At 41.4% G+C, this 27,048-nt stretch overlaps 4 protein-coding genes across 11 annotated transcripts; 2 read left to right on the forward strand and 2 right to left on the reverse strand.

Annotated features, from left to right (window-relative positions):
• The first annotated feature begins 245 nt into the window (after positions 1-245).
• Positions 246-26,968, forward strand: LOC133169322 (interferon alpha-inducible protein 27-like protein 2A). Of its 4 annotated transcripts, none has more exons than XM_061301438.1 (4): positions 246-683; positions 19,044-19,076; positions 26,504-26,665; positions 26,776-26,968. In XM_061301438.1, exons 1-4 carry the CDS (start codon positions 674-676, stop codon positions 26,868-26,870), a joined length of 300 nt encoding a protein of 99 aa, XP_061157422.1. In that variant the 5' UTR covers positions 246-673; the 3' UTR covers positions 26,871-26,968. The 4 variants fall into 4 exon arrangements, with proteins under 4 accessions (XP_061157422.1, XP_061157419.1, XP_061157423.1 ...); XM_061301435.1 differs by lacking the exons at positions 246-683; positions 19,044-19,076 and adding exons at positions 9,984-10,172; positions 10,245-10,277; XM_061301439.1 differs by lacking the exon at positions 246-683 and adding an exon at positions 18,429-18,971.
• LOC133169323 (interferon alpha-inducible protein 27-like protein 2A) lies at positions 2,461-3,728 on the forward strand. The gene is made up of 4 exons (XM_061301440.1): positions 2,461-3,065; positions 3,138-3,170; positions 3,264-3,425; positions 3,536-3,728. The coding sequence occupies exons 1-4, from the start codon at positions 3,056-3,058 to the stop codon at positions 3,628-3,630; spliced, it is 300 nt and encodes a 99-aa protein (XP_061157424.1). The 5' UTR covers positions 2,461-3,055; the 3' UTR covers positions 3,631-3,728.
• On the reverse strand, positions 3,982-5,946 carry LOC133169315 (cytosolic 5'-nucleotidase 1A-like). Of its 3 annotated transcripts, none has more exons than XM_061301426.1 (5): positions 5,801-5,946; positions 5,069-5,191; positions 4,799-4,983; positions 4,432-4,555; positions 3,982-4,365 (listed from the first exon to the last, which is right to left on the reverse strand). In XM_061301426.1, exons 1-5 carry the CDS (start codon positions 5,811-5,813, stop codon positions 4,220-4,222), a joined length of 591 nt encoding a protein of 196 aa, XP_061157410.1. In that variant the 5' UTR covers positions 5,814-5,946; the 3' UTR covers positions 3,982-4,219. The 3 variants fall into 3 exon arrangements, with proteins under 3 accessions (XP_061157410.1, XP_061157409.1, XP_061157408.1); XM_061301425.1 differs by having other exon boundaries at positions 3,982-4,368; XM_061301424.1 differs by having other exon boundaries at positions 3,982-4,555.
• On the reverse strand, positions 11,075-12,722 carry LOC133169314 (cytosolic 5'-nucleotidase 1A-like). 3 transcript variants are annotated; one of them, XM_061301422.1, is made up of 5 exons: positions 12,573-12,722; positions 12,087-12,209; positions 11,824-12,008; positions 11,457-11,580; positions 11,075-11,390 (listed from the first exon to the last, which is right to left on the reverse strand). In XM_061301422.1, exons 1-5 carry the CDS (start codon positions 12,583-12,585, stop codon positions 11,245-11,247), a joined length of 591 nt encoding a protein of 196 aa, XP_061157406.1. In that variant the 5' UTR covers positions 12,586-12,722; the 3' UTR covers positions 11,075-11,244. The 3 variants fall into 3 exon arrangements, with proteins under 3 accessions (XP_061157406.1, XP_061157405.1, XP_061157404.1); XM_061301421.1 differs by having other exon boundaries at positions 11,075-11,393; XM_061301420.1 differs by having other exon boundaries at positions 11,075-11,580; positions 12,573-12,716.
• Positions 26,969-27,048: the final 80 nt, after the last annotated feature.

Consider the following 27,048-nt stretch of genomic DNA (forward strand, 5'->3'; position numbering starts at 1 on the left):
ATCCCATAAAGCGATTACCAATCAGCGTGTCATCAAATGATAATAAAGCGTGTCATCAAATTATAATAAAGCTAGCAAGGTTGGACCACTGGTTAGATGATCCCCTTCAGTGTTCAGAGGCTCCGGTCTTCTTGTATAGAGTCAGCTGTCACATTTCAAGAAGTTTTAAATGAATTACAGAATCTACATTGCCCATTAGTGTGAATGTTTGTCACCTGGCTGGGATAGGCACCGCCACAAAGACCAAGCAGAACTGAGAATGAATTGATGGATTAATATGTTTGCTTTATATATTTGGATGACCACTCCCACAGATTGTTTTTGTTTACATTACTTTATACCTGAATTACTATCACAATGGCAAATCGTTTCCTGCACAGGTTATACATAGAACAATGGTCAAAACTTGTTTTATTGAGGCGGGCCGTCTCTTAGGTCGCCCATGTGATGATTATCATGTAACGTCAGGCTTGAAGTCTCTTCCGGAAAAACAAAACTAACCTCCTATCCAGTAGATGAAGGGAAGTTTCGTTTCTCCTGAAAGAAATGCAAAGCTTTTCAGATTTTGGGGGCGTAGCAGATTGACATTTTGTTTGACACCGGACTCACTTAAATATCGAGCCTGCTGGCTGAAAGTACACACGTCTATCCACATAAGGAGAGAAAAGACAACATGGACTTGCGTAAGTATCGCTCGCTCTTTTCACCCCATTATAACAGAAAATAGTTTAACATGCGTGTGTTTTTGATTGCAGTGACGACTGTTGCTGTAGGCACTGCGGGCGCTGTGGGCGCAGGTAAGATGTATTTGGCATAATCAAAACATATTTTGGGCTTATGCAGCCTTCTGTGGACGTGCACTAATGTGGCTGATTTAACTTTTGATGCAGCGGGTGCGGTGGCCCTGGCTCCGGTGGCCCTGGGAGCTATCGGCTTTACTTCAGCTGGGATAGGGTTAGGTTCCATCGCTGCGAGCATGATGTCCACCGCAGCCATCGCCAACGGAGGAGGGGTGGCGGCAGGGAGCACGGTGGCTATCTTGCAGTCTGCCGGTAAGCCGCGGAAAAACTATGCAATTTCCCACTTTATATTTGATACTTTTGCTGTGCTATTAAAGTTACACTAGACTAGAGTAGATAAATGCAATGTTACTTTTCTGTAGGCATGGCTGGTATACCGGCTGCGGCCTCTGCAGCTGTGGGCGCTGCAGGTGCAGCTGCAACAAGTGCGGCAGCATACTTTGCTGGATTCGTCTGAGGCCAAACCTTTTTGGCAAGTGAATACCATTTCATATAATATCAATGATGTGATACGAATATGAATCCTAATTAAATAAATGAAATTGGTTAATTTCATACTTGGTGTCATAATAGTCTGTGGTACATTTGAGCATGTTTGATTTTGCTGATTAAAGGCAGATAAAAGTCAAAGCAAGACTAGACGAGACAGCTTGGAGAATTTAAAAGTCAATAACGATGTGGAAGCTGTTCTGTTGTAATGAGATGAATATACCTTTTTTAAATCTCACATATCTAGATTTGTAATAAGTTAATCAACCACAAGTACATGTCACCGATGCGCAAGATTAAAATAAAACTATAAAAACTGATATTTAGCACATTTATGAGACAAACATTATAGACAGACAATTCTGGAAATAAAATAGCTTTTTTGTTTTAGTGTAATGATATTAATTGACATTAGCATAAATGTTTTTTGTTTTTTTTTACATTTCAGAGCATTTCCACCATTATACCTAAGTAGTTTCCTTAGATGATCCCCTTCAGTTCACGATGTGCCCTGCCTCCTGGCCAGGAGTCACCTGGCTGGGATAGGCACCACCACAAAGACCAAGCAGAACTGAGAATGAATTGATGGATTAATGTTTGTTTATATATTTTGATTACCACTCCCCCAGATTGTTTTTGTTGACATTACTATATACCTGAATTACTATCACAATGGCAAATGGTTTCCTTTTTAAAAAATGCAATGAAGAATTCCTGCACAGGCTATACATTAGGGGTGTAAATCGCGGGTTTTGTCACGATACGATATCATATCGATACAAAGAACTACGATATCTGCCGATATCTTAAAGCCTGCTGCGATTCATTCACAATATATCACGATATAGTGCTCTACGATCTAATTTTTTTTTTAAATAAAAAATATAGAACAATATCCTGATTTATAACAATTCATACGCAAAATCAACAAGGTACTGAAAACTCTTTATTTAGGAAATTACAAGAGTATTGTAGTATACAAAGTGCTTATTTTAACACTGAACTTTGATGTCGTGTTGTTTCTTTAAATGTGCCGCGAGATTTGTGCTCCCTGAATATTTGATCACCGCATGGCAGGATTTACAAACTGCACGTGTCTTGTCCGTTGAGCCATCTTTTCTTTGGAATCCAAAGGGCTTCCAAACGAATGACTTGAAGCCTAAAAGGGAGCAAATTTCCTCTTCTTTTTTGAAACTAGCCATAGCACCAGCCCAGGAGCCGCGTACTAGTTGTCGACTCCCCTTTCACGTGCCTGCTCTGCTCACAACACGCCGCCGCGCCACTGCTCCCGGAAAAAGGAAGCAAGCAACAATGAACTAGATTTCAAAATAAAGTCGCGTCTAATGTCCGAGGTCAAACACGGCGATATAAATCGATGTTTACGTTTAGCATCGATGCCAATAAACCGTAGAGCATTATATCGATTAATTGATGTGTATCGATGAATCGTTACACCCCTATTATACATAGTAGAATGGTCAAAACTTGTTTTATTGAGGCGGGCCGTCTCTTCGGTCGCCCATTTGATGATGATCATGTGACGTCAGGCTTTGAGTCTCTTCCGGAAAAACGAAACTAACCTCCTATCCAATGAAAAGGCTCCCAGTAGATGAAGGGAAGTTTCGTTTCTCCTGAAAGAAATGCAAAGCTTTTCAGATTTTGGGGGCGTAGCAAATTGACATTTGTTTGACACCGGACTCACTTAAATATCGAGCCTGCTGGCTGAAAGTACACACATCCATCCACATAAGGACAGAAAAGACAACATGGGATTGCGTAAGTATCGCTCGCTCTTTACACCCCATTATAACAGAAAATAGTTTAACATGCGTATGTCTTCGTTTGCAGTGACTGCTCTTGCTCTGGGTGCTGCGGGCGCAAGTAAGATGTATTTGGCATAATCAAAACATATTTTGGGCTTATGCAGCCTTCTGTGGACGTGCACTAATGTGGCTGATTTAACTTTTGATGCAGCTGGTTCGGTGATTCTGGCTCCGGTGGCCCTGGGAGCTATCGGCTTTACTTCAGCTGGGATAGCGGCAGGTTCCTGGGCCGCGGGCATGATGTCCACCGCAGCCATCGCCAACGGAGGAGGGGTGGCGGCAGGGAGCGCGGTGGCTATCTTGCAGTCTGCCGGTAAGCCGCGGAAAAACCATGCAATTTCACACTTTATATTTGATACTTTTGCTGTGCTATTAAAGTTACACTAGACTAGAGTAGATAAATGCAATGTTACGTTTCTGTAGGCATGGCTGGTATACCGGCTGCGGCCTCTGCAGCTGTGGGCGCTGCAGGTGCGGCTGCAGGAGGTGCGGCAGCACTCATTGCTGCTATCGTCTGAGGCCAAACCTTTTTGCCAAATGAATACCATTTCATATAATATCAATGATGTGATACGAATATGAATCCTAATTCAATAAATGAAATTGCTCAATTTCATACTTGGTGTCATAATAGTCTGTGGTACATTTGAGCATGTTTGATTTTGCTGATTAAAGGCAGATAAAAGTCAAAGCAAGACTAGACGAGACGGCTTGGAGAATTTAAAAGTCAATAACGATGTGGAAACTGTTCTGTTGTAATGAGACGAACATACCTTTTTTTAAATCTCACAACATCTAGATTTGTCATAAGTTAATCAACCACAAGTACATGTCACCGATGTGCAAGGTTAAAATCAAACCATAAAAACTGATATTTAACACATTTATGATAGACAAACATTATAGACAGACAATTCTGGAAATAAAATAGCTTTTTTGTTTTAGTGTAATGATATTAATTGACATTAGCATAAATTTTTTTTTTTGTTTTTTTTTACATAAATAAAACATAAAAAAAAATTATAATGGTGGAAATCCACCATTATACCTAAGTAGTTTCCTCTACATAATTATATTTAGGGCTTCTTGATCAATCTGGTAACAGAGTCATTTCTTTGCAAGTCTCTGTGCAATGCCGTAGGGAACATGACAGGCCACGGTGCCAAGCTCGGCCGCCCCTTCCACGTGAAACATCTGATCGTCAAAGAAAAGGTGCGGCCTGATCTTCTCTAGCATGGGGCCTTTGGGTGCTCCTGCTAGAAAGAGCGCCTCATCAATCTCCAAACCCCACGACCGAAGTGTTTTTAAGGCTCTGGTACCGGAACTGGCGGCACTGCGAGCCGTGACCAGGTAGGTGCGGATAGGGCAGTCCATGCGTAGGCCCTTGTCAAAAAACTTCCTTTGCAGTTTTCCCAAAGCCTCCAGGAATCCCTTCAGTGGGCCCTGCAGCAAGATGGAAGAGCATAAATTTGAATTGTTAAAATCATACTGTACTTATAATAGGGATCTGCCATTCTAAATGGTGCTTTCATTATTTTTAATATCTAATCATGACCCTCTAGCAGGAATCAAATAGTTTTATTGTAACTGCCACCCTTTTGAGTATCCAAATATGGTTCCTTTCTTCTGCAAGAAATGTCCACAAATCACATTCTATTCGAACCGTTCACTGAGTGTATATTTTACATGGTCCAGAGGTTTGTTCTCGTGAGCCTTCTCGTGCTCAAAGAACTTGTCCAGTCCGTGGGCCTTGAAAATGCGTTCCGACTCATCTGAGAAAAGGACAGCGTCTCCGTCAAAGGCCACGCGAAGCTGAGTGTCCGACACTTCTTTCATCTTCTCCGGGGTGAACATGGTGGCTGCTGCAATACCTAATACACAAACACAGTTATAGCCTTTATTTAATTCAAGCCATTAGTAATATGCTACTTTTATGGCTTTGCAGTTTGCACGGACCTTCTTCCAATGCTTCTCGCACCTTGGTGGAGTCAGCAGAAAGGTACAAGTTTGTGTGGTAAGCTTTCAAGTAACCTATAGGACTGTTTCCTCCAGTCATGCAGAAGCGCTCGATCAATAAATCTGAAAGAGAATCAAAGAGAAATGTAGAAAAGACAAAGTGTCATGATCTGTGTTTTGGTTGACTTTTGCATTGTTTGGTTGAATTTGGTTTATTTCATTCTATGTGTGGTTTTTCCTGAATCTCTTGTTCATGTCTTGGTTTTGTGAATGTAGGTGGAGAAACGTAGAAAAGACAAAGTGTCATGATCTGTGTTTTGGTTGACTTTTGCATTGTTTGGTTCAATTTCCTTTCATTTCATCCTATGTGTGTTTTTCCTAAATCTCTTGTTCATGTCTTGTTTTTGTGAGATCTTGGGTTGTTCTCATCTGCTGAAGTGCACTTGTACTGACTGCCGTGAAGCAACCCAAGATCTTGCCGATAAAGAACCAACTATTACTCCACATCTTTGTTTTCTTTGCTCAACAATAGACATCTTGAACGAAAACGCAACAATACTTGCTAAAAACAGTTCGGCGAGTCAGCCCGAAAATCGAGACTTGAGAAGGAATCAGATTAGAATCAGATAAGCCTGCAGTCTGAACACATCTTAAAAGACTGAAGTCACATCAACACAACTTCTAAAATAAATGTGTGTGATGAAACTCAAGTAAAGCAACTGTCTAGATCACCACAGTTTGACATCCATAAGCTCCAGGTCTCCCATTATCTCCAGCAGGTCGATGGTGCTCAGGTCCTGAACCCGGTGTTTAAACTCAAACAAGTGCAAGCCGTTCACCGCCAGCTTGAACTGATGTGCCTGGCAGAGGAGGAGAATCTGACAACAAAAGAAACATTTGTCAAGCCTTTTATTTTTCAAGAAATACAACAGTGTAGTTTACCTCAAAATACTCTCCAGGAGAAAAGGGGAAAAAGACAAACTCCCGCTCCTCCTGACCCCAGGATTCATTCAGGTATGAGTTCCTGATGAATGTGCTGGATTTCATGCGAGGGTTCAGGTGAAGAGCAATGCTCTCTGTTCTGCTGTTGCAGAGGTTCACTGTAACACTGCAAGACATTTAGAGCAGAGCTTTACGCAACTGGTCAGCAGCAGCAGCAGACCATTTTGCCTTTTCTGACAAAGATGGACAACATGCAGTGTTATGGTTATGTGCTGCCCAGGGCTCAGGCCTTTTAGTATACTGCCTTTGTAAGGGAGGCTCTAAGGCAGGGGTCCCCAAACTTTTTTCTGTGAGGGCCACATAACAGAAAAAACAGAAAAAGTGTGACGATCGTAGGGGAGCTTAAAAAATTGATTGTTTTCCAGAAAGCCCCACATAACCAAATAACGGTTATTTAATAACCCTTTCTAGGTTCTTTACAGAAAAAAAGTCAGGAAACAAATAATAACACTATTAATGAAATAATTAATAACTAAATAACCCTCTCTGAGTTCTTCACAGAAAAAACAGGAAATAAATAATAACTAAATAACTCTTTCTGGGTTCTTCATAGAAAAAAAAGCCATCGAACATTAACTTTCTGTTGTGCCATGCACAATCTTAACAGATAAAAGTTCAGCTCAGTTGTCAGAGCAGAATCTCTCTGACACATATGAGCAGTCTCTTAAAGTTCTTGTGTTCCTTCCTTATAATCCTTTTGTAGGTTCCAGTAGGCTTGTAGACACCGCTGTCTTTTTTGTTAAAGTTTGCTAGTTGTCAGGTTTATTTTGATGACTGAATAACTATTAAGAGAAGAGCAACAGCAAACAAACCACAAGTGAGACAGAATATTAAGTCTTTTCTCGCGAGGAGTGCAGTACAGATAGCTTAATACAATCTCTACACACACTAAAATATCTGTAGGCACTCCCGCTCTTTTTATTTGGATTTGCCCTACCCACAGTGTGAGACATGAGCCACTAAGGGAGGAGGAAAGCATGTGGGCTTTGTCTCGTAAGCAAAAAATCACTAGGTGTTTACATACTGATAAGAACATCTGGGAAGAGGAGTTTGAGTGGACTGGATACAGAAGAAAAAACCTTTGACCTCTAGTTAAAACATAGCAAGGGAAGTTTTACGACATTGTGTAGGATGCAACAAGCTAAGTTATTTATTACTGATTATATACATTCCAACCTAATCCTACGATAAAGATAGTTAGGAAAAACCCTGACTTTAATGGTCACTTGGAGGTTCATCTGGGGTGCAGGACAGCAATGAGGCATGTTGTCTAACAAAGTGGTCTTTGTTAGAAAGGAACTGTCCTTCTGTGGTACATCATAAAAACAGCAAGGCCAAACAGCAAGCATATATTGCAGTAATATTGCGGTAAAGCATTGATTAGAGAACGCATGATAACATATATATATATATACATTTTTCTAACACTAGTGCGTCTGGAGTAAAATTTGTTGTGGCAATTCTTAGGCGAGATCCGAGGTGTTGGTCCGTTTACCTCTATCTGTGACGGGTTGATGTTGACGTTCATGTGGCTGAACGTCACGTCGCGTACGTCGAGCCAAATTGGCCACTCTCTTTTAAACGCTCAGCACTGTGTCCACCTTGCTTTTCCTTGGGCGACTCATTTTAATGGGAGGATTCCAGGGGAAGGTTTGTGGGTGGCTTTAGCGCAAAACTGCATCTGAAAGCTCAGCGCGCGAATTACAAGAATGGTGTCGTCACAGCCCATGCTTTAAATTCGGGACTGATACAAATAGAGCGCCAGTGCGCCATGTCCGTACTACTGAGTACGTACACGCACTTGTGAGTGTGCACCGAGCTTTCTGACACGGCTTCCGGTAGTAAATGCGCAGGCGAGCGCTTCCCCATCTACTGGGGAAACGCAGTCATTGCAGGCAAAATGACCAAGAAAAAAAAGTTTAATAATACAATTTGTTCAGGGTTGGCGGGCCGGATTAAACGGTCCCGTGGGCCGTATCCGGCCCGCGGGCCGTAGTTTGGTGACCACTGCTCTAAGGGCAGTCGGACAACAATTGCTTGCTTGACAGCAGCATGCATACAAACATAATCAAGCCAAAAACTCTTGTACCGTATTTTTCGCACTGTCACTTCATAGTGTAAATCTCATTTTGGGGGAGGAATTATTTTACACAAACCAAGAAGAGTAGAGCTCCGACTCGTACCCAAAATCCCCGTTCCCGAATTGTGGGTGCATACAGAAATGTACTTGGCGGCAAGCTAAACTAGCAATAGCTCACGCTCATTCATTGCCATGACTACTACTACTTTTTTTTTCCCCCTCTTTTGACTGTCTTTTGCCAGTTACCAAATACTTTACACAATTAAGGAATGAGGGTTTTGGGTGCCAGTCTGAGCTCTAATTTGAATACACACAAGTCGTAGTTGAGTGAAAGAGCAAACCACAAAAAAGAAAGTGTGACTTAGAGTCCGAAAAATACGGTAATTGTAAAGTAGTACAAAAGGGAGTGTCTTTTCCTGTGTTTTGGAATAGTTCATTTCTGTAAAGGGTGAAGAGCTTCAACTTTCAGTAGCAAATGTGAGCAGTCAGGGAAAAGTAAGTCTTTGGCACTAAGAGAAAAACTCACCAAGTCACTAGACTCTGAGTACCGTAATTTTCGGACAATAAGTCGCATTTTTTTTCATAGTTTGGGTGGGGGGCGATTTATACTCAGGAGCGACTTATATGTTTTTTTTTTTCAAGTGAAACCGCGATAAACGAACCGCAATGTAGCAAGGGATTACTGTAATTTGAATTTCAAGTGACGACAGCAGCGCAACGTTGCGTCAGCAGCAGCTCTTCGAGTCAATCTTTGTCCTTTATGTAAACAACCGCCGCGCTGCTGACGCAGCGTCGCAACAACATGTGAGCAACAACAGGCTAAACAATAGGTATGCTAACGTGACATAAACACAAACTAAGAGCTGAGAACAGCCCTGACGTAAAATTCAGAGTTATTAAAAAAACTATTACATAAATAACAGGTTAATAAAACCATCTACGTCACTCCAATTCATTAAATCCATCAATCGTCCTTTGTCAACAATGCGTGCGCGCCGCTGACGGCTCTTGCACTTCAAAATATTCCACAGGACCATATAACGATATATAAATTATATATCAAATAACTATTATATAAGCAATAATGTTATCAAACCATTTGTGCACTCTAAATCATTAAATCCATTGATCAAATTCCTCGTCCTTTGTCAACATCGCCGCGCGTGCGCCCTGACGTCAGCCTCGTCGTTATTCCACAGATCTACTATATAACTATATTGTAGCGTTAACAAAGTTCAAGGAAAGACGTGGGTTTGGTAAACGGCTCTTTATTTAACAAAACAAACTTACAGGCGTTCGCCATGTTTGAGCGTGCCAAACAAGGAATTTGACTTCGGTAAAAACACACCCTCTGTTCAACATTGATTATTTATTTAATTTAATATTTATTTAATATTACGCCCCATAAAGCGATTACCAATCAGCGTGTCATCAAATGATAATAAAGCGTGTCATCAAATGATAATAAAGCTAGCCTGGGTGGACCACTGGTTAGATGATCCCCTTCCCAGAGGCTCCGGTCTTCTTGTATAGAGTCAGCTGTCACATTTCAAAAAGTTGCTGGTTAAATGAATTACAGAATCTACAATGCCCATTAGTGTGAATGTTTGTCACCTGGCTGGGATAGGCACCGCCACAAAGACCAAGCAGAACTGAGAATGAATTGATGGATTAATATGTTTGCTTTATATATTTGGATTACCACTCCCACAGATTTTTTTGTTTACATTACTGTATACCTGAATTACTATCACAATGGCAAATGGTTTCCTTTTTTAAAAAAATTCCTGCACAGGTTATACATATAACAATGGTCAAAACTTGTTTTATTGAGGCGGGCCGTCTCTTAGGTCGCCCATGTGATTTGTTTCTCCTGAAAGAAATGCAAAGCTTTTCAGATTTTGGGGGCGTAGCAGATTGACATTTTGTTTGACACCGGACTCACTTAAATATCGAGCCTGCTGGCTGAAAGTACACACATCCATCCACATAAGGACAGAAAAGACAACATGGAAGTATCGCGTAAGTATCGCTCGCTCTTTTCACCCCATTATAATAGAAAATAGTTTAACATGCGTGTGTTTTTGATTACAGTGAAGACTATTGCTGCGGGCGCTGCGGGCGCAGGTAAGATGTATTTGGCATAATCAAAACATATTTTGGGCTGATGCAGCCTTCTGTGGACGTGCACTAATGTGGCTGATTTAACTTTTGATGCAGCGGGTGCGGTGGCCCTGGCTCCGGTGGTCCTGGGAGCTATCGGAGGAGGGGTGATGGCAGGGAGCGCGGTGGTTATCTTGGAGTATGCCGGTAAGCCGCTGAAAAACCATGCAATTTCACACTTTATATTTGATACTTTTGCTGTGCTATTAAAGTAACACTAGAGTAGATAAATGCAATGTTACTTTTCTGTAGGTGCGGCTGTTGTACCGGCTCTGGCCTCTGCAGCTGTGGGCGCTGCAGGAGCGACTGCAGGTGCGGCTGCAGGTGCGGCTGCAGGAGATGCGGCAGGACTCATTGCTGCTATTCTGAGGCCAAACCTTTTTGCCAAATGAATACCATTTCATATAATATCAATGATGTGATACGAATATGAATCCTAATGCAATAAATGAAATTGGTCAATTTCATACTTGGTGTCATAATAGTCTGTGGTACATTTGAGCATGTTTGATTTAGTTGATTAAAGGCAGATAAAAGTCAAACCAAGACTAGACGAGACGGCTTGGAGAATTTAAAAGTCAATAACGATGTGGAAACTGTTCTGTTGTAATGAGACGAATCCTTTTTTAAATCTCACAACATCTAGATTTGTCATAAGTTAATCAACCACAAGTACATGTCACCGATGTGCAAGGTTAAAATCAAACTATAAAAACTGATATTTAACACATTTATGATAGACAAACATTATAGACAGACAATTCTGGAAATAAAATAGCTTTTTTGTTTTAGTGTAATGATATTAATTGACATTAGCATAAATGTTTTTTTTTTGTTTTTTTTTACATTTCAGAGCATTTCCACCATTATACCTAAGTAGTTTCCTCTACATAATTATATTTAGGGCTTCTTGATCAATCTGGTAACAGAGTCATTTCTTTGCAAGTCTCTGTGCAATGCCGTAGGGAACATGACAGGCCACGGTGCCAAGCTCGGCCGCCCCTTCCACGTGAAACATCTGATCGTCAAAGAAAAGGTGTGGCCTGATCTTCTCTAGCATGGGGCCTTTGGGTGCTCCTGCTAGAAAGAGCGCCTCATCAATCTCCAAACCCCACGACCGAAGCGTTTTTAAGGCTCTGGTACCGGAACTGGCGGCACTGCGAGCCGTGACCAGGTAGGTGCGGATAGGGCAGTCCATGCGTAGGCCCTTGTCAAAAAACTTCCTTTGTAGTTTTCCCAAAGCCTCCAGGAATCCCTTCAGTGGGCCCTACAGCAAAAGGGAAGAGCATTAATTTGAATTGTTAAAATCATACTGTACTTATAATAGGGATCTGCCATTCTAAATGGTGCTTTCATTATTTTTAATATCTAATCATGACCCTCTAGCAGGAATCAAATAGTTTTATTGTAACTGCCACCCTTTTGAGTATCCAAATATGGTTCCTTTCTTCTGCAACAAATGTCCACAAATCGCATTCTATTCGAACCGTTCACTGAGTGTATATTTTACATGGTCCAGAGGCTTGTTCTCGTGAGCCTTCTCGTGCTCAAAGAACTTGTCCAGTCCGTGGGCCTTGAAAATGCGTTCCGACTCATCTGAGAAAAGGACAGCGTCTCCGTCAAAGGCCACGCGAAGCTGAGTGTCCGACACTTCTTTCATCTTCTCCGGGGTGAACATGGTGGCTGCTGCAATACCTAATACACAAACACAGCTATAGCCTTTATTTAATTCAAGCCATTAGTAATATACTACTTTCATGGCTTTGTACGGACCTTCTTCCAATGCTTCTCTCACCTTGGTGGAGTCAGCAGAAAGGTACAAGTTTGTGTGGTAAGCTTTCAAGTAACCTATAGGACTGTTTCCTCCAGTCATGCAGAAGCGCTCGATCAATAAATCTGAAAGAGAATCAAAGAGAAACGTAGAAAAGACAAAGTGTCATGATCTGTGTTTTGGTTGACTTTTGCATTGTTTGGTTGAATTTTGTTTTATTTCATCCTATGTGTGTTTTTTCCTGAATCTCTTGTTCATGTCTTGTTTTTGTGAATGTGGGTGGAGAAACGTAGAAAAGACAAAACACAACAATACTTGCTAAAAACAGTGCGGAGAGTCAGCCCGAAAATTGAGACTTGAGAAGGAATCAGATTAGAATCAGATAAGCCTGCAGTCTGAACACATCTTAAAAGACTGAAGTCACATCAACACAACTTCTAAAATAAATGTGTGTGATGAAACTCAAGTAAAGCAACTGTCTAGATCACCACAGTTTGACATCCATAAGCTCCAGGTCTCCCATTATCTCCAGCAGGTCGATGGTGCTCAGGTCCTGAACCCGGTGTTTAAACTCAAACAAGTGCAAGCTGTTCACCGCCAGCTTGAACTGATGTGCCTGGCAGAGGAGGAGAAGAAACATTTGTCAAGGCTTTTATTTTTCAAGAAATACAACAGTGTAGTTTACCTCAAAATACTCTCCAGGAGAAAAGGGGAAAAAGACCAACTCCCGCTCCTCCTGACCCCAGGATTCATTCAGGTTAGGGTTAGGGTTAGCGTTAGAATGCACCCCGCTTCAATGGCAGAACGCGGATGAATTTTAAAGACATCAAATGAGAATAATTCTTTATAAAAAATAAAATTGACTAACGCAAACGTGAGTTCTTAATGTTTTTATTGAAAACAACATAGTGCTGACGCCGTACGACATCGGTTTTTCGCTTTCCAAATAAGGCGTGCGCGCTACCGCGGCAGGGGAGAACCGCGGCTGGTTCTTCCAATTTGGCTGCGCGCGGGGCATTGTGGGTCTTGTACGTGCACGCACGCAGGCAGCTAAATTTGAATAATTTATTAATAATTAACAACTAAATTTGTCTTCATAACAAGCAAGCAGGGCTGTGGACAGTATTCCTACGCGCATTCTCAGCAGCATGATGAAAATAAAATGGAACGTTTTTTAATTTTTTTGTCAGTCAAAATCAGCACCGAGTCCGAGTCCGGCCATGCACGCCAAGGCATTACACATCTAAGATATTATATATTCTTTATTATTTAGATATTATTTACACATGGTTTGTCTTGGTCTAGTTTTTTTGGGGGGATCACAAAACGTGGCATCTGAACAGGACTGTGCTGACCTTTGACACTCACTATTTTTGTGTACATACTGAGTGAAGATTCTTTCACTTCCTCAGCCTGTCGAGGACTTAGCTACTGTACTACACATTTCTGTGACGTCTGTCAGAGGCAGAACAATTAAATGCTCCCCCACTAGATGGCAGAAGTTAGTTAACCTGTGTAACCACCGGAGACATTTTTGTTTGGTAGTGTGCCTTGAAATGGTTGTGTTTACTTCCACGCTTGGCTATTGAAACAATTGATTTGAGTTTCTGTATGTGCATCTAAATGCAACCGTTGTGTTTGTCACAGCTCACCTGTCAGCATTTGATAGTACAGTGCCCTGAATGATGATGATCTCTCCAGGATGCAGGCCTCCAGGAATAGATCCTGTATATGGGATCACCTGAGGTGGACAGGTTAGACCAGTGGTCCCCAACCTTTTTTGCGCCACGGACCGGTTACATGTCAGAAATATTTTCGCGGACCGGCATTTATATAAATAAATGATACATTTATATAAATAAATAAATAATACATTTATAATAAATATATAAATACGATGAAATAAAATTATACGACTGACATAAAAACAAGTACAAATGATAAAAATAAAACTCACCATTACGTTGAATTAGTTGGAGCACTGAGTTTGTTTCTCAGAAACGAACCGGTCCCATCTAGACGTAATCGGAGACAATGACACCCGAAGTGATTAAGGTTTGTCTTTTATTGCAGGATGCTTGTTCTCCATGTGTTGAAGCAGTTTTGAATGCTTCATTGCCTGGTTAGTTAGCCTGTCGCCACATATTAGCTTTGCGGGCTCGACTGGGGAAACATGTCACGTGACCGGGACCAGTGTCTTGACCTGAATTAATTGATCAACGATAAAAAAAAAATTCTGTGCGGCTTGGCGGCCCGGTACCAAGTGACCCACGGACCGGTACCGGTCCGCTGCCCGGTGGTTGGGGACCATTGGGTTAGACCACTTAATATTGGGGAAATAACAAAATACACAGTTATTAGCGTTATTGGCAACAAGACTAGTATGTATCTGCGTCTAGTGAATCTTAAAGCAAACACTTCCCACTTATCTGATATTTGATCTATCTGATAGCCGTACTGGGACATAGACTTGCAGGTTGCAACAATAATAATAATATAGGCATTACGCATCTGAGGTAAATTTTGGATTCTATGCGTCACTGTATGTCACCTTAAATGGCAACCTTGCAGCAGTGAGAAGACCCTAAGCTATTTTTGCGGTACAGAGAAGCTCTAGTTTCAGTAATGTGTAGGTACTTAGAATATGGAAGGGCCATTCGTCTGTGACCAGGAAGACCTTTGTCCATGCCCTTTTAAGGGCATCGGAAGTAACCAGTAGAGTGAGACTCAAACCGCAGCTGTTGTCTTACGAGGTACAAATGATGGGGGAGAACAGATAGAGAGAAGGCGCGCAAAGGGCGCAAAGGGCGCAAAGGGCGCAAAGGGCGCAAGGGGCAAGAGCAAGAAGCGCGAGGGCCTTTTTTGAAGCAAACATCTTGGCTGTCGAGAGCTGAAACATCTTTGCTCTTGGGTCCACTCTAACTTTTGGAGGGACATCACTTTGACATTGGTTGAATAAAATATTTTCCCAATCAGCCGTGTGTCACCCAAGTGCTTCCTTACCCGGGCCAGCCATCGTCCACCGAGTGTTTTTTGGAGACCAGTGAAACAACAGAGACCATTCACCACACATCTCACCGGCTTTAGGACACTTAGCTTCGCGTTTGCCACCGACATTGAGCTTCCTGTTTCGGTCTACAAACAACTGCTTCAAGACAAAACAATGGAGCGAATTAAGTTATGCGATCAAAATCACCCCTTATCTCACCCAGCGCTAAATTGAGGTCACAGTCGTGCAAATTGATGCCATGCAAGCTTCCAGAGACACGCATGCGCACATCTGACACGTGACCGGAAGCGCTTGTTAAAACAACAAAATCCGTGTGGAACGGCAGTCAACCATAAGTGTGATTTGAAAGACACAATTGAATCGAATTGTTGAAATGGCACTGATTCTAAAGACAGCCAAACTGGGACCACCCAGCTCGCCCCTTGCCCCACCCTGTTGCGACACCACATTGACAGTCCTCCGAGCCAATCAGCTTTGTCTGGTGTTTCTGACCAATTGCATTCGCCAGCCATACCGTTATAAATGCCTGGCAAGGCAGCTAGTGTTTAATGTGAAAATTTCAGGTCAAGCCAAGGCGTTTTCCAGACCTGAAAACAACACAAAGAAAATGGGATTATTTTTGTTCCCGTTGCTGTTGCCACTATTGGCTACACAGCTGCAGTGGGCGTCACTGCTGTGGTCAACGCTGGAGTAGCGACAGGCACAGGAGCAGCTTTTTCAATATAAATCAAAATGAAACATATTCTTTTTTGTAGGTCTTCCCTCTCCTGCACCAGGTAAAGTTTACTGTGAAAATTACCATTAAATTTCAGAAACTAATGCACAAAATAACTTTTGTTACTTCTTTTTACAGCTGTAAATCCTGTTCTGTTTGCGCCCCCGGTTGCCACGACGATCGGTTATCCCCAACCGAGCCCCCTTGTTGTAACCCCACCTGCCAACACTGGATTGACACCATTTCAAGGTACACTTTTGGTTTACCATGACACATTATGGTCAAATTGTAGACAAAATGGCAGCCGTCTGAGTTTTAGCACCCAAGCAGGCAACAATAGGTGCGGGCATCACCTTTGACCTTTAAATTGTTTGATTTAATCTTTTTAGTATACTAAAGTGTGATCTCGTTTTGTAGGTTCACCTGCATTAAATCCAGGCCCGATGAGTTCGATGGGCCCGGGAGGGTTCCCTTGACGTCATTGGTTTTCTTTCTTTCTAACTTGTTTGTGACATTCAACTGTGACTCATATGTGGAATCATCAACTTGTATACTTGCCTTACTTTAAAAAAAAAAAAAAATCTTTTGTTACTACAGGACTGATTCTTTGTTGCCTATGAATGTATAATATGTAGTCTTCACTTTTTTTTTTCCTGATGTGGAGTTGTAAGGGGCAATAAATGTCTTTGTGACATTTGTGAAATGCTCTTCCATTAGATGATAGAAGATATCATAAGCTCTGTAGCCACCTGTTGCCTTCCAAATAACAGAATAAAACATGACTTCCTGCGACTAGTATATCAGCGTTTTATTCAGTTAAACAGGCCAAGAGGTTAAATACTTAAATTTATGGGTACATTTAGACTCCTTGCATGCTTTAATTCTTGCACTGTTAACAACAGTTTGGTCCCATTTCACTGCAAGTGAAAGAATATTTTTTTTGTTCACTGGTGGAGACAGTAATTATTTGATTAACATAGAAATGGTCACTTGTTGAAACAAAAGTGACTATTTGATAATGAGGCCTTTGGAATGTTATCATGATATACATAACTCAGAAGCTGCCGTGAAGAAAACAAGTCCTTCAAAAAAAACAAAATGGAGAACAGTGGAAATTTCCAACGGACATAGGAATGTTGTTGACGTCAGTGGACTTGTTGAACTCTTTATCAGCCGTACCAGGCTTCCTCCCACAAAAATGTCTAATGAAATGAAAATGTTTTACTTTGTAAACAATTATTGAAGGTTACTGTGCTTTTTCTGTAAGCTGGTAATAAATGCTCACATCTCCATGCTTTAATTACTCCTCTGCACTGAGAGACAGTATTAAACAGTATGAGCATATGCAATCAAAAATACACATTCTTTGTACTGCTTGAATCTATAGAGACACATTAACAATAGGTAAAACCTTGCAAATACCATAAGCTCATACAGAAATGACTAAACATTCAAAGTTGATAACAAGGCAGCATTACAGTGCCTGGATATGATGATCATAAAGATCAGACTGGCTGGATTTTCAGTGAGCATTAGAGTATATTAGAAAGAACGAGACAGCAACGTATTTGGCCTTCTGGAGACACTTTCACTTTTGGTTTCACCAGATATCCGATTACCCCCTAACTGCCCCCGACCCCAATTCAGAGAGCCAATCAGAGCAGTGGAAACGACCCGTCATCGCCCACCCAACACAAACCTAAACGACTAAAAACGGAGTGCAGCAGCTTTGCACTTGGTCAAAACGATTTCTGGTTGCTTAAGAGAAAAAGAGAAAACAAAAGGAAGTCGATATGGGAGGTAAGAAACGCGTTTGTCAATTATGATTTGTAGGATTAAAGTACTTCAAAAAATGGTTGCGCATATTCCAAATAAAAATTGCTAACTAGTTTCTGAATTCAGTTATATTCTCCCACATAAAAACAATGAATTCCAATGAATATAATTTTTATTATGTCTCATCAGGCACTTCATCTGTTCCAGCCGGTAATATTTCTTTATGTTTATTATTTTTTCCCTATCACAATCTAAAGTACAGGTAAAACTATACAATTTCAACTTGCAATTTGGGTCATAATTTGTAGGAACTATGCTTTATCCATCCCCTGCTCGGACCACGATTGGTTATGACGTAAACCCGAACATGCACATCCTGGCTCCATCTCCTGGAGCAGGGACTGCTGGAGCTGCTTTAGCGCCTACAAGTAAGCATTGAGTCATTTATTTTTGAAAGACAGCTGCATCGCAGCTTTCTCTTTAAGGTGAAGTATGTTAAATAGATTTTTTATGTACTTTGTCATAGTTGCTGGATCGATAATGGTTGGTAACTAGAATTATTGTTCAAAGGTTCCATGATCTCGTGGTCTTCTACTGAAAAATGGTCAGGCAATGTCATTACAGAACAGGCAAGGCACAGCCCAAAGACATTCAAAGTAAACAGAAGCAGCTTCCTAAGAATTACTAAACCTACGTATAATAACAACAATTAATGGGATATGATCTCCCAAAAATCGGAGTTTTTGAATTCTATTTCATGCTGATATTGAGTAGTTACGGTGTTATTGTGCCAGCCACAGTTTACATTCTAATCATTATCTAATGTGTCACATCTGATTTTAGGCCCTAGCGCTGCTCCCCCACCCACCCCTGGCCATGTGATGTCCCTGTTCTGAGTCCTCACAATGGAATCTCCTCAAACCTGTTCACCAAGCAGAACTGAGAATGAATTGATGGATTAATATGTTTGCTTTATATATTTGGATTACCACTCCCACAGATTTTTTTTGTTTAGATTACTTTATACCTGAATTACTATCACAATGGCAAATCGTTTCCTTTTTTTAAAAAAATCCTGCACAGGTTATACATAGAACAATGGTCAAAACTTGTTTTATTGAGGCGGGCCGTCTCTTAGGTCGCCCATGTGATGATTATCATGTAACGTCAGGCTTGAAGTCTCTTCCGGAAAAACAAAACTAACCTCCTATCCAGTAGATGAAGGGAAGTTTCGTTTCTCCTGAAAGAAATGCAAAGCTTTTCAGATTTTGGGGGCGTAGCAGATTGACATTTTGTTTGACACCGGACTCACTTAAATATCGAGCCTGCTGTCTGAACGTACACACATCTATCCACATAAGGACAGAAAAGACAACATGGACTTGCGTAAGTATCGCTCGCTCTTTTCACCCCATTATAACAGAAAATAGTTTAACATGCGTGTGTTTTTGATTGCAGTGACGACTGTTGCTGTAGGCGCTGCGACCGCAGGTAAGATGTATTTGGCATAATCAAAACATATTTTGGGCTTATGCAGCCTTCTGTGGTCGTGCACTAATGTGGCTGATTTAACTTTTGATGCAGCGGGTGCGGTGGCCCTGGCTCCGGTGGCCCTGGGAGCTGCCGGTAAGCCGCGGAAAAACCATGCAATTTCACACTTTATATTTGATACTTTTGCTGTGCTATTAAAGTTACACTAGACTAGAGTAGATAAATGCAATGTTACTTTTCTGTAGGCATGGCTGGTATACCGGCTGCGGCCTCTGCAGCTCTGGGCGCTGCAGGTGCAGCTGCAACAAGTGCGGCAGCATACTTTGCTGGATTCGTCTGAGGCCAAACCTTCGATGTGGAAACTGTTCTGTTGTAATGAGATGAATATACCTTTTTTAAATCTCACATATCTAGATTTGTAATAAGTTAATCAACCACAACAAGTACATGTCACCTATGCGCAAGATTAAAATAAAACTATAAAAACTGATATTTAGCACATTTATGAGACAAACATTATAGACAGATAATTCTGGAAATAAAATAGCTTTTTTGTTTTAGTGTAATAATATTAATTGACATTAGCATAAATGTTTTTTGGTTTTTTTTACATTTCAGAGCATTTCCACCATTATACCTAGGTAGTTTCCTTAGATGATCCCCTTCAGTTCACGATGTGCCCTGCCTCCTGGCCAGGAGTCACCTGGCTGGGATAGGCACCACCACAAAGACCAAGCAGAACTGAGAATGAATTGATGGATTAATGTTTGTTTATATATTTTGATTACCACTCCCCCAGATTGTTTTTGTTGATATTACTATATACCTGAATTACTATCACAATGGCAAATGGTTTCCTTTTTAAAAAATGCAATGAAGAATTCCTGCACAGGCTATACATTAGGGGTGTAAATCGCGGGTTTTGTCACGATACGATATCATATCGATACAAAGGACTACGATACGATATCTGCCGATATCTTAAAGCCTGCTGCGATTCATTCACGATATATCACGATATAGTGCTCTACGATCTAAATTTTTTTTTAAATAAAAAATATAGAACAATATCCTGATTTATAACAATTCATACGCAAAATCAACAAGGTACTGAAAACTCTTTATTTAGGAAATTACAAGAGTATTGTAGTATACAAAGTGCTTATTTTAACACTGAACTTTGATGTCGTGTTGTTTCTTTAAATGTGCGGCGAGATTTGTGCTCCCTGAATATTTGATCACCGCATGGCAGGATTTACAAACTGCACGTGTCTTGTCCGTTGAGCCATCTTGCTTCCAAACGAATGACTTGAAGCCTAAAGGGGAGCCAATTTCCTCGTCTTTTTGGACACTAGCCATAGCACCAGCCCAGGAGCCGCGTACTAGTTGTCGACTCCCCTTTCACGTGCCTGCTCTGCTCACAACACAACACGCCGCCGCGCCACTGCTCCCAGAAAAAGGAAGCAAGCAACAGTGAACTGGATTTCAAAATAAAGTCGCGTCTAATGTCCGAGGTCAAACACGACGATATAAATCGATGTTTACGTTTAGCATCAATGCCAATAAACCGTAGAGCATTATATCGATTAATTGATGTGTATCGATGAATCGTTACACCCCTATTATACATAGAACAATGGTCAAAACTTGTTTTATTGAGGCGGGCCGTCTCTTCGGTCGCCCATTTGATGATGATCATGTGACGTCAGGCTTTGAGTCTCTTCCGGAAAAACGAAACTAACCTCCTATCCAATGAAAAGGCTCCCAGTAGATGAAGGGAAGTTTCGTTTCTCCTGAAAGAAATGCAAAGCTTTTGGGGGCGTAGCGGATAGACATTTTGTTTGACACCGGACTCACTTAAATATCGAGCCTGCTGGCTGAAAGTACACACATCCATCCACATAAGGACAGAAAAGACAACATGGGATTGCGTAAGTATCGCTCGCTCTTTACACCCCATTATAACAGAAAATAGTTTAACATGCGTGTGTTTTCGTTTGCAGTGACGGCTCTTGCTCTGGGTGCTGCGGGCGCAAGTAAGATGTATTTGGCATAATCAAAACATATTTTGGGCTTATGCAGCCTTCTGTGGACGTGCACTAATGTGGCTGGTTTAACTTTTGATGCAGCTGGTTCGGTGATTCTGGCTCCGGTGGCCCTGGGAGCTATCGGCTTTACTTCAGCTGGGATAGCGGCAGGTTCCTGGGCCGCGGGCATGATGTCCACCGCCGCCATCGCCAACGGAGGAGGGGTGGCGGCAGGGAGCGCGGTGGCTATCTTGCAGTCTGCCGGTAAGCCGCGGAAAAAACATGCAATTTCACACTGTATATTTGATACTTTTGCTGTGCTATTAAAGTTACACTAGACTAGAGTAGATAAATGGAATGTTACTTTTCTGTAGGCATGGCTGGTATACCGGCTGCGGCCTCTGCAGCTATGGGCGCTGCAGGTGCGGCTGCAGGAGGTGCGGCAGCACTCATTGCTGCTATCATCTGAGGCCAAACCTTTTTGCCAAATGAATACCATTTCATATAATATCAATGATGTGATACGAATATGAATCCTAATTCAATAAATTAAATTGGTCAATTTCATACTTGGTGTCATAATAGTCTGTGGTACATTTGAGCATGTTTGATTTTGCTGATTAAAGGCAGATAAAAGTCAAAGCAAGACTAGACGAGACGGCTTGGAGAATTTAAAAGTCAATAACGATGTGGAAACTGTTCTGTTGTAATGAGACGAACATACCTTTTTTAAATCTCACAACATCTAGATTTGTCATAAGTTAATCAACCACAAGTACATGTCACCGATGTGCAAGATTAAAATAAAACTATAAAAACTGATATTTAACACATTTATGATAGACAAACATTATAGACAGACAATTCTGCAAATAAAATAGCTTTTTTGTTTTAGTGTAATGATATTAATTGACATTAGCATAAATGTTTGTTTGTTTTTTTACATTTCAGAGCATTTCCACCATTATACCTAAGGAGTTTCCTCTACATAATTATATTTAGGGCTTCTTGATCAATCTGGTAACAGAGTCATTTCTTTGCAAGTCTCTGTGCAATGCCGTAGGGAACATGACAGGCCACGGTGCCAAGCTCGGCCGCCCCTTCCACGTGAAACATCTGATCGTCAAAGAAAAGGTGCGGCCTGATCTTCTCTAGCATGGGGCCTTTGGGTGCTCCTGCTAGAAAGAGTGCCTCATCAATCTCCAAACCCCACGACCGAAGCGTTTTTAAGGCTCTGGTACCGGAACTGGCGGCACTGCGAGCCGTGACCAGGTAGGTGCGGATAGGGCAGTCCATGTGTAGGCCCTTGTCAAAAAACGTCTATTGTAGTTTTCCCAAAGCCTCCAGGAATCCCTTCAGTGGGCCCTACAGCAAAAGGGAAGAGCATTAATTTGAATTGTTACAATCAGACTGTACTTATAATAGGGATCTGCCATTCTAAATGGTGCTTTCATTATTTTTAATATCTAATCATGACCCTCTAGCAGGAATCAAATAGTTTAATTGTAACTGCCACCCTTTTGAGTATCCAAATATGGTTCCTTTCTTCTGCAACAAATGTCCACAAATCGCATTCTATTCGAACCGTTCACTGAGTGTATATTTTACATGGTCCAGAGGCTGGTGTGCCTGGCAGAGGAGGAGAAGAAACATTTGTCAAGCCTTTTATTTTTCAAGAAATACAACAGTGTAGTTTACCTCAAAATACTCTCCAGGAGAAAGGGGGAAAAAGACCAACTCCCGCTCCTCCTGACCCCAGGATTCATTCAGGTATGAGTTCCTGATGAATGTGCTGGATTTCATGCGAGGGTTCAGTTGAAGAGCAATGCTCTCTGTTCTGCTGTTGCAGAGGTTCACTGTAAGTAACACTGCAAGACATTTAGAGCAGAGCTTTACGCAACTGGTCAGCAGCAGCAGCAGACCATTTTGCCTTTTCTGACAAAGATGGACAACATGCAGTGTTATGGTTATGTGCTGCCCAGGGCTCAGGCCTTTTAGTATACTGCCTTTGTAAGGGAGGCTCTAAGGCAGGGGTCCCCAAACTTTTTCCTGTGAGGGCCACATATTTTTTAGACTTAGACTTAGACAGACTTTATTGTCATTTTGTAAACACTCAGTGTACACAAAACGAAATTACGTTGCATACGGCTCTCAACAAAGGAATGACATTTCGCCTGGATAAAAAGTGACATTTCTATATAAATATGAAATAAGATAAGATAAATATAAAGTGCAGCAATGAAGGATACAAAAACAGTATCTACAAAGTGCGCAGGGGAATGCTAGGTTGACTGTTCAACAGTCTGACGACAGTAGGGAAAAAACTATTGCAGAACCTGGTAGACCTGCAGCGGATGCTGCGAAACCTCTTCCCAGAGGGTAGCAGGGAGAACAGTCCTTGGTTGGGGTGTGATGGGTCACTAATGATATTACGGGCTCGGGACACGCAGCGCAGGGATGACAAGTCCTGAATGGAGGGAAGAGGAGCCCCGATGATCCTCTCTGCTCTCCTCACCCTTCCCTTTCCCTTCTCTGATGGGGGGCCGGTGTCAGTTTGTAACAGAAAAAGTGTGACAATCGTAGGGGAGCTTAAATTTTTTATTGTTTTCCAGAAAGCCACACATAACCAAATAACGGTTATTTAATAACCCTTTCCAGTTTTTTTACAGAAAAAAAGTCAGGAAACAAATAACACTATTAATGAAATAAATAATAACTAAATAACCCTCTCTGAGTTCTTCACAGAAAAAACAGGAAATAAATAATAACTAAATAACTCTCTCTGGGTTCTTCATAGAAAAAAAAGCCATTGAACATTAACTTTTTGTTGTGCCATGCACAATCCTAACAGATAAAAGTTCAGCTCAGTTGTCAGAGCAGAATCTCTCTGACACATATGAGCAGTCTCTTAAAGTTCTTGTGTTCCTTCCTTATAATCCTTTTGTATAGGTTCCAGTAGGCTTGTAGACACCGCTGTCTTTTTTGTTAAAGTTTGCTAGTGCCTCATAGTCTGGAGTAAAATTTGTTGTGGCAATTCTTAGGCGAGATCCGAGATGTTGGTCCGTTTACCTCGATCTTTTGTACGACTTTTTATCGATTTTTTATCCGGCCCGCGGGCCGTAGTTTGGTGACCACTGCTCTAAGGGCAGTCGGACAACAATTGCTTGCTTGACAGCAGCATGCATACAAACATAATCAAGCCAAAAACTCTTGTACCGTATTTTTCGCACTGCCACTTCATAGTGTGAATCTCATTTTGGGGGAGGAATTATTTTACACAAACCAAGAAGAGTAGAACTCCGACTCGTACCCAAAATCCCCGTTCCCGAATTGTGGGTGCATACAGAAATGTACTTGGCGGCAAGCTAAACTAGCAATAGCTCACGCTTATTCATTGCCATGACTACTACTACTTTTTTTTTCCCCTCTTTTGACTGTCTTTTGCCAGTTACCAAATACTTTACACAATTAAGGAATGAGGGTTTTGGGTGCCAGTCTGAGCTCTAATTTGAATACACACAAGTCGTAGTTGAGTGAAAGCGCAAACCACAAAAAAGAAAGTGTGACTTAGAGTCCGAAAAATACGGTAATTGTAAAGTAGTACAAAAGGGAGTGTCTTTTCCTGTGTTTTGGAATAGTTCATTTCTGTAAAGGGTGAAGAGCTTCAACTTTCAGTAGCAAATGTGAGCAGTTAGGGAAAAGTAAGTCTTTGGCACTAAGAGAAAAACTCACCAAGTCACTACGTAGACTCTGAGTACCGTAATTTTTGGACAATAAGTCGCATTTTTTTTCATAGTTTGGGTGGGGTGGGGGGGCTTTTATACTCAGGAGCGACTTATATATGGTTTTTTTTTTCAAGTGATACCGCGATAAACGAACCGCAATGTAGCAAGCGATTACTGTAATTTGAATTTCAAGTGACGACAGCAGCGCAACGTCGCGTCAGCAGCAGCTCTTCGAGTCAATCTTTGTCCTTTATGTAAACAACCGCCGCGCTGCTGACGCAGCGTCGCAACACGTGAGCAACAACAGGCTAAACGATAGGTATGTTAACGTGACATAAACACAAACTAAGAGCTGAGAACAGCCCTGACGTAAAATTCAGAGTTATTCAAAAAACTATTACATAAATAACAGGTTAATAAAACCATCTACGTCACTCCAATTCATTAAATCCATCAATCGTCCTTTGTCAACAATGCGTGCGCGCCGCTGACGGCTCTTGCACTTCAAAATATTCCACAGGACCATATAACGATATATAAATTATATATCAAATAACTATTATATAAGCAATAATGTTATCAAACCATTTGTGCACTCTAAATCATTAAATCCATTGATCAAATTCCTCGTCCTTTGTCAACATCGCCGCACGTGTGCCCTGACGTCAGCCTCGTCGTTATTCCACAGATCTACTATATAACTACATTGTAGCGTTAACAAAGTTCAAGGAAAGACGTGGGTTTGGTAAACGGCTCTTTATTTAACAAAACAAACTTACAGGCGTTCGCCATGTTCGAGCGTGCCAAACAAGGAATTTGACTTCGGTAAAAACACACCCTCTGTTCAACATTGATTATTTATTTAATTTAATATTTATTTAATATTACGCCCCATAAAGCGATTACCAATCAGCGTGTCATCAAATGATAATAAAGCGTGTCATCAAATGATAATAAAGCTAGCCAGGGTGGACCACTGGTTAGATGATCCCCTTCCCAGAGGCTCCGGTCTTCTTGTATAGAGTCAGCTGTCACATTTCAAAAAGTTGCTGGTTAAATGAATTACAGAATCTACATTGCCCATTAGTGTGAATGTTTGTCACCTGGCTGGGATAGGCACCCCCACAAAGACCAAGCAGAACTGAGAATGAATTGATGGATTCATATGTTTGCTTTATATATTTGGATTATCACTCCCACAGATTTTTTTGTTTACATTACTTTATACCAAATGGTTTCCCTTTTAAAAGATTACTGCACAGTTCATACATAGAACAATGGTCAAAATTTGTTTTATTGAGGCGGGCCGTCGCCCATGTGATTCGTTTCTCCTGAAAGAAATGCAAAGCTTTTCAGATTTTGGGGGCGTAGCAGATTGACATTTTGTTTGACACCGGACTCACTTAAATATCGAGCCTGCTGGCTGAAAGTACACACATCCATCCACATAAGGACAGAAAAGACAACATGGGATTGCGTAAGTATCGCTCGCTCTTTACACCCCATTATAACAGAAAATAGTTTAACATGCGTGTGTTTTCGTTTGCAGTGACGGCTCTTGCTCTGGGTGCTGCGGGCGCAAGTAAGATGTATTTGGCATAATCAAAACATATTTTGGGCTTATGCAGCCTTCTGTGGACGTGCACTAATGTGGCTGATTTAACTTTTGATTCAGCGGGTGCGGTGGTCCTGGCTCCGGTGGCCCTGGGAGCTGTCGGCTTTACTTCAGCTGTGATAGCGGCAAGTTCCATCGCTGCGAGCATGATGTCCACCGCAGCAATCGCCAACGGAGAAGGGGTGGCGACAGGGTGCGCGGTGGGTGCCTTGCAGCCTGCCGGTAAGCCGCGGAAAAACCATGCAATTTCACACTTTATATTTGATACTTTTGCTGTGCTATTAAAGTTACACTAGACTAGAGTAGATAAATGCAATGTTACTTTTCTGTAGGCATGGCTGGTATACCGGCTGCGGCCTCTGCAGCTGTGGGCGCTGCAGGAGCGGCTGCAGGAGGTGCGGCAGCACTCGCTGCTGCTATCATCTGAGGCCAAACCTTTTTGCCAAATGAATACCATTTCATATAATATCAATGATGTGATACGAATATGAATCATAATGCAATAAATGAAATTGGTCAATTTCATACTTGGTGTCATAATAGTCTGTGGTACATTTGAGCATGTTTGATTTAGTTGAAAAAAGGCAGATTAAAGTGAAAGCAAG

This window comes from Syngnathus typhle, linkage group LG16 (assembly GCF_033458585.1).
Source record: "Syngnathus typhle isolate RoL2023-S1 ecotype Sweden linkage group LG16, RoL_Styp_1.0, whole genome shotgun sequence".
In the NCBI taxonomy this organism is placed as follows: domain Eukaryota; kingdom Metazoa; phylum Chordata; class Actinopteri; order Syngnathiformes; family Syngnathidae; genus Syngnathus; species Syngnathus typhle.